Consider the following 7,360-nt stretch of genomic DNA (forward strand, 5'->3'; position numbering starts at 1 on the left):
CATGTTATTTTATGAGCCAGCTGACTCAGACTCTGACATACTGCATTGCCCAGACATCACTGCTAAATAAATAATACCTGGTTCCTGCCTGGAACTATCATAATAGTATCAGTATTCATGCTTACTCTCATCTGCCGAATAAACATACCCCCCGGAATAAACGTACCCCCCCCCCGACAAATCTTCAAAATCAAATAAACATACCCCCGGAATAAACGTACCCCCCGGAAAGTTACCAAAATTGACGGGTAACCTGTGTCTCTTGTACTAAAATGCGCCGTTACTGATATATGCACAAATCTTTAACTGTTATTTGCAATTAGGAATTGAAATAGACAAAAAAAATGGGGCATTTAATATTTCGTATTTTGATAAGCACCACCCATGACAATAGAACATTCAGACGAATTTATGCACGCGGTGATTGCAAAAACCGGCCCGAAAATGGCAAGTTTCTCGCTACAATATGCGTTTATAAACGTCTTCACGTCGATGATTTGTCAATTTTTTTCACACGAAGTTGAAAAAAATTACTGGTTTGCAAAAAATTAGTAAACGTACTGTGCAAAATAAGAACGTACTGGGTGGATGTTAGGGCCAAAAAAAATAAACGTACCCGTATGTTTATTAGGCCACCCGTATGTTTATTAGATGAGAGTAGGCCACAGCAAGTAATTTTTATGGATGACATCAGCGCGCGCATTCATTTTCGCCTGATTTTTTATTTAAAAAAAACAAAAAATTTTGTTGCCTTCTGACAGTGGTCAACATGCCGAAAATGGGAAAAGATGTCTGTTGCCATGCTGGAACGTGAATGGCAGATAACTATGAAGAGAGGAGACAAGAAAAGGCTCTGATTTAATGTTTTGACTTTTACTTTGATTCATGCGATCAGTGATGCACCTTTAATATGTGATAGTGACAGTGTACATGTGATGTTCCCACTGAATCAAAACCATTTGTACAATGATTGAAAACTTTTATTAACAAAGTTGTTTCAGTGAGAAATGAATGTTGTAATAGTTGGCAGTAAACTTAGCAAAATATACATGAAGGTTACATTTCTTGTTCAACAAGGTTTATGATGTCAAAATTTGAAAATGTAGGAATCTTGTTTTTTTGGGGCCCACCTTGTTTCTTTTGCCCTATAGTCTGTGGAGGATGTCATCCATAAAATTTACTTGCTATGGCCTTATCTGTAAAAACTGTACAGACATGTTTTTGAAAGCGCCCTTCATTTTATCATAATAAATAATTAGGTCTTTGTTTATATGCCTTTACTTACTCTACTACAGAGTCCGAAAAATTAGAATGACTTGTTTTTAACTTTAACTTATCTTAAATAGAGCTATTCATGCTTGAAATTTAACCAAGTTTTCAGCAAAATCATCAGAATAATTTTTTTTAGTTCGATAAATATGTTCATAGGCGTTTTTCTGGAAAAGAGGAAGTGGCAAAATTTGAAAATCAAGAATTCGAATCAGTGTGGCTGAAAACAATGTTTCTTGCAAGTCATAAAAAGCTGCTGAATTGGTAATATTTGAGAATCAAGGAACTGAAATGGTGTGGGATAAAAACAATGCGTTTTCTGTGCTATCCAACTCTCTTTTTAACTGTATTTCAGGGTGATGTCTATTCAGACAACACAGACGGCGTGATGCCAGAAACCGCCCTCCCTCTTCCCCGGGAATTTGACATGGACAAGGTGAAGACAACGCTGAAACAGTTCGTTCGGGACTGGAGCGCAGAAGGGAAGGATGAACGGGACGCCTGCTATAAACCAATCATAGACGAGATACAACAGAGGTTCCCCATCGATCAGTGGTACGTTCCGTTATGTTATACCTGAGTCACCACAATGTTCGATACATGTGTTCCAACCCATGTGATAATTACGCCACACCGACTAAATTTCATGGATGACATCCTCTGAAGACCCCCAAACTAGTGTGCGCAGGCGAATAAAATAAAAATCCAGCCAAAAATAAAAATGCTACTAAACCACAGGAATACAAAGCTGGTATTGTGAATTTGTGGCAGAACTGTGACAGAACATAGCGACATATACGACAAGCTGGCACATGCTGGCTTTTTGCGGATTTATGAATCGACACTGTACATATGTACTGAGTTCTTGAGTCGTGGAGATTTGGTAGCCTGGGTGCCGTCCTCCAGAGTTACAACCAGCTCCGTATTGTCGCTATATAGCAAGCTACCATGGACTATCCAGGCCAGAGCCTCGGATGACGTGATCTTTTTTTTTCTTTTCTTTTTTTTTTGAGGACAGGCGAAAATCACTGCGCGCGCGGATGTCATCCATAAAATTAAGTCGGTGTGGCCTTACCCGTATAACATGGCCATATGGGGTTCTATCAGTTATCACATGGGCATCCAAAAGCTCTATAGAATAATTCAAAATACCAGATCCAGATGTTGTTACAATTTTTGTTGAGGACCCACAAATTTTTGGCGACGCCTCAGGGGCGGAGCCCTTAGTATAGTACTGCGATTGAATTGCCAGGAATTCTAAATATTCCACGCACGCATTCCCTAGGGAATTCATTTTTGGCAACACCTTGCGGGTGAGGTCTTCCCTCCCAGCTGTTTAGCCGTTTTTCAATGACTTTGGAGCTTTTTCGACAGCTTGGTCAGGATCATTGTTTGGAATTGAACATGGTCAGCATTTGAAGTCAGATGTTTCAAATGAGATGTCGTGACTGTCTGAATATAAACCAATATGTTACCGCGTTTGGTTGTTGTTGTTTTTCTAGTAGTTTTCCTTCTCTTTATGAAAAGTATGTGTTTGGACATAAACCCAACGGATGAATTCAAGTTCTTTTCAATGTTTTAAAGGCGATGTCGTGACAGTCTGAATATAAACCAATATGTCACCGCGTTTGGTTGTTGTTTTTTTCTAGTAGATTTCCTTCTCTTTATGAAAAAGTATGTGTTTGGACATAAACCCAACGGATGAATTATAAAGTTCTTTTCAATGCAACTATGTGAGGATAAAGGAAAGACGCAGAGACAAGGCTTTCCGCACACTGGGCACGGGAGACTTTTAAGACGGACTGGCTATGACTATATGATACTGGATACGTTAATCCTTTCAGTCTTAACTGAGTTATCTTTTGCTTCTTGAACTGGCGTCCCTTGTTGTAGAAATCCTGTGTCTTTATACTTAGTATTCTCATACCTCCATGGTATTCTGTATTACCGCATAACAGTGGTACATCACTTCAGCAAAGAATAATACATTTGTTCAAAGAAACAAACATATTTGTAACCGGAGCAATAACAGGGACTACAATAACAGAGAACTGTCTAAGTAATTACAAGGGAACTGTTCGGAGTTTCATCAGGTCTTGCACTATCATGTTCTTACAAGTTAGTTAGCGAGTGCAATCGTACCACTGCTCCCATATACACCGATTGTTCAGCATCTTCATGGTTTTTAAAATGTGTACATTCTCCTCGATTCGATTTGAACCGTCATTGGCGAGGTTTTCTAAATACATGTAAAATAGGTCATTACAATATATACACTAAGATACCGTAAAACACAGGCAATGTATCATCGTAGTACAGACGTATGTAAGTCATCCCAGTAATCTGTAACTGGTGTAAGGTTTACTGTGGCTAGCAATGCATTACGTAGCCTGCACGTGATGGCTCTGCTACTGATCTGGTTCCTTCCCATGTTTCCTTCTTTCTGTCGACGATGCTACTACTTAATACACATATGATATCAACATGCTTCTTCTACCATCATCAACAATATCGAAACAAAATTTTACACAAAGGAGACTGGAGTCAGTTGTCATGATCAGCTCTGTGACCGGGAGGCTTGAGTCAGCTGTGACCACGGCTTCTGGCATATGTGATTGTCCCGGCTATAACACGGCAACTGCCGGCTAGAGCTTGCGCACTAGCTAAGGCACATGGTATTGCAACTGTATGGAGAGAAGAAAGGCTGTCATTGGTCCGATAAGGTGTGAGGCTTGTTGCTAGTGTCAGGACAAAACAATAGACAGGACTTCACACATTGAAGGTATCTATACATGAAATACAGCTCCTACCATTATTGTATATGTTACCTGACAAATCTCCCGTTTAAATGGCTACCCTCTAGCCACAGCAAGTAAGTCAACAGTAATATGCCTCTCACCGCGCCTCATAAAGATCTCGGCCAAAACATATCGTGGTGCGAACGTCACCGTGAGCAAATGGTAGCGGTTTGAAATGTATTTCTTCAAAACAAGGTGTACATTTCCTAAACAAGTCATCGAAACGTAGAAAACAGTTGAAGACAAGGCTGATATAGAATGTGCGTCAAAAGTACACTTGACATGACAGCTGTGAACTGCATAAGTAGCAGTCCTTCTGCGCCTTATAAATTAACTTAGCCAAAACTGGCCGACGTTACCAAACATCCACACCCTGTAGAATTATGGATAAAAGTACGCATGAACTCACCTTTTTATGTCTGTATCCCTGGTTGAGAGAAGGCAAAGGGGCTACGTATCTCCACGCCCGCCGGCCTGGGCAACTGTAGGGAAACAGCGGTGATTAGCCTCGTGTCAACTGTCATTATAGAAAAGAAAAATATAGATAAGAAAAGATAAGAAAAAATATCTCAACTTAGCGAACATACGTCACAGGTCCTCCATTACAAAACTAAGAATCAGTTGTCACAAATTACGAATTGAATCAGGAAGACATTACCGCACTCCTCTAGAACAAAGAACCTGTCAATTCTGTAGTTTAGGCCAAATAGAAGATGAAATACATTTCACCATAGATTGCCCCTTGTATAGTAGAGATAGACTCATATTTTTTAGCCATGTATTAAGTATATTTCCCCACTTCAGATATTTGACTAGTAAAGAGAAATTTGTATTCCTTTTAACTTTCGATAAACCTACTCTAAGTGATCTCACAGCCGCATATATCCATACAATCACTACCAAGCGAGATGAAGCCGAAAAGAATAGAAATTAGACATTTATTTACGCTCTTATATGTTCATTTGTATGTAATGTATATGTTTATGTTCATGTTCTGTACCCATGGCCATGCGACCTGTACTTAGTTCTGTAGAACACAAATAAAGGTCTTCATTATCATCGCGGGAATGTCTGCTAACAACTCACCCCCTGGCCGTACTGGCTCGACTTTCCACAAACGAATCGAGACGGGATATGAAGTTCCAAAACCAAAGGCAAAGTCAACTTTTGGGGCCATAGTGAAGGACAGACTAACAAAAAGGCCAGGCAGGAGGATTAAAAAATAGCCGAACAGGAAAGGGCAAATTTAGCGGAGAGAAAAAATACTAGGGCACAAAAGAACGGGGCTAGACGGGGCAATAAAAACACAACAAAGCATGGGAAAGCGCATCAAAAATGGAAAACCAGCTTTCAGAAACAATACAGCCACAGAAGGGCAGGAAATGACCAGTGAGGGGCGACCGTTACACCACAGGGGTAACTGGGACAAGATGGCACAGGAATGCAAGATGCGACACAAACAAAGGACCACCCGTGAAGTGACGCTTAGATAGGGATTCTCAGAAACTGAAACTCGGCTTTTCTAACCGGAGAAAAACGTTCTATCCGAAAAAGTTGGGGTACGGGAAAAGCAATAACGCCAAAAGCGCCACAAAATCAGCCGGACAAAGTGAACTATAAACTTAGCAAAGTTTGGAAAACAGGTCAAGAAAGCTAGCCGAAAATGCGGAACACGTGGGGACGCTTAGCAGATGGTCAAAGCTACGAACTATACAAAGTGTGTGGCAACTTTTAACGAAAATTCTAGCAATTACAGCAGCGTTCACAGGACAACAGCTTGACGTACAATCCGGTATGGGAACCAGTGTAGAATTTAGGAGGAATCAGTGTAGTATTTCGGGGATCTCGGTTTAGTTCTTGGTCTAACATTACTTACGTCACGGTTACGCGTCTATCTGATTTGCTAGTTAACCAAGTAAAACACAGAGCCGGGTCGATTTCGATTGTACGGGTTGCTGTATTGTGATCTGCTGTATATATACAAAGTCAATGGTCTAGTCTTAGAGTTACAGTGGTCTAGTTTCGGATCTAAGTTACAGGAGTGGAACCCACAAGGGATATGAACTACAGAGAGCTAATACAGAGTGTGTGTTACTAACCTGGGGTCCTGTGGTCGACTGAATCCTGACGCTGACTGCTCTCACCAGTCATTGGCTAAATGAGCATGTAAATGAGCGTCCTGCTTGTGGAAAGGACGCGTGAAGAGAGCAAATGGTTTTAACGAGCTCTGATTGGTCAATTCCAGAAAAGTTTGAGCGTGGCCCGTGCGATACAAACAAGGAGACCCCGTGTGGTACAAACCGGGAAATCCCCGTGAGTAGTATATAGTCGACAGCAGACGCCTTATTATTCAGGCGGAGCAGGCGGAGCAGGTCAGAGGTCACCGTCATTATGTAAACGAGTATGCAGATTTATGTTAAGGATATGCAGATACATGCAGGAATGTAGCTAATGAGCGAATTAACGACATACAATCGATTATATTGATATATTCATAACTATGAGTTATGAGTAATGTAATTATGAGTTAATTTATGTACATTTTAATATGGTATATATGACGATGATTTTCTGACGTCATTGCAAGAGGTCAGATAAAGTTTACGGTGCACTTTTGACCCCGGTAACCTGGGAAACCTGTTGTCAAGGCAACGATTTTTGAAGGATGGTACCACGCCCACCGATATTGTTACTTTGACAGAAAGCTATTCAACAGGACAGCGGGACCGTCGGGATTGCATCATGAAGTGGGGGCGTGGTTAAAGTCAACGTCTGTAGTAGCTGATTGGCCGCATGGCAAGCGTTGGTGACGTGATTTGCGGATCCGGAGTAGTCGATTGGTTTGCATGTGAAGTAGGTGACGTACTTCACGGCGATTGGTGGAAGGTCTGTGGGTGTCGGTCAGAAACTTGTATAAAGTGGCAACAGAAACTGGCGAGAAACCAGTCCCACTTGTGGAGACAAACCTGCGTCCAAAGCCGTCGACAGGGAGCGAAGATCGAGACCGAAAACCATGGCACATCAGCAGATCGTCCAGCCCGGAGCGGTCCTCCCGAACACCGCCATCGGGGCCACCCCCTCCATCGTCCAGGAAATCCTCTGTAGCGAGGGAGCGCCTTCCAGTCAGAACACCAACTTGAAGCCGCATGAAGTACGTCTACCGTTGGGCGACAATGTGTTCCTTACCGTAGCGATGTTCAGGAATAAACCGATAATAAACGTGAGAGAGTTTTACCACCCAGACCCAGCTGACGTGAACACGATGAGACCCGGGAAGAAAGGTCTTGCATTGA

At 41.7% G+C, this 7,360-nt stretch overlaps 1 protein-coding gene and 1 long non-coding RNA gene across 2 annotated transcripts in view; one reads left to right on the forward strand and one right to left on the reverse strand.

Moving 5' to 3' along the window:
* LOC109464794 (carnosine N-methyltransferase-like) overlaps positions 1-7,360 on the forward strand; it is an 18,109-nt gene that overhangs the window by 4,327 nt on the left and 6,422 nt on the right. The window contains exon 3 of the mRNA XM_019761872.1: positions 1,625-1,824. Within this exon, the coding sequence (XP_019617431.1) occupies positions 1,625-1,824 (200 nt within the window). The remainder of the gene's footprint in view (positions 1-1,624; positions 1,825-7,360) is intronic.
* Positions 3,643-6,366, reverse strand: LOC109464798. The gene is made up of 3 exons (XR_002139902.1): positions 6,167-6,366; positions 4,477-4,549; positions 3,643-3,953 (listed from the first exon to the last, which is right to left on the reverse strand). It is a non-coding gene; the product is annotated as an uncharacterized LOC109464798 (long non-coding RNA).

The sequence above is a fragment of the Branchiostoma belcheri genome, unplaced genomic scaffold, assembly GCF_001625305.1.
Source record: "Branchiostoma belcheri isolate BF01 breed outbred unplaced genomic scaffold, Haploidv18h27 scaffold140, whole genome shotgun sequence".
Taxonomy (NCBI): domain Eukaryota; kingdom Metazoa; phylum Chordata; class Leptocardii; order Amphioxiformes; family Branchiostomatidae; genus Branchiostoma; species Branchiostoma belcheri.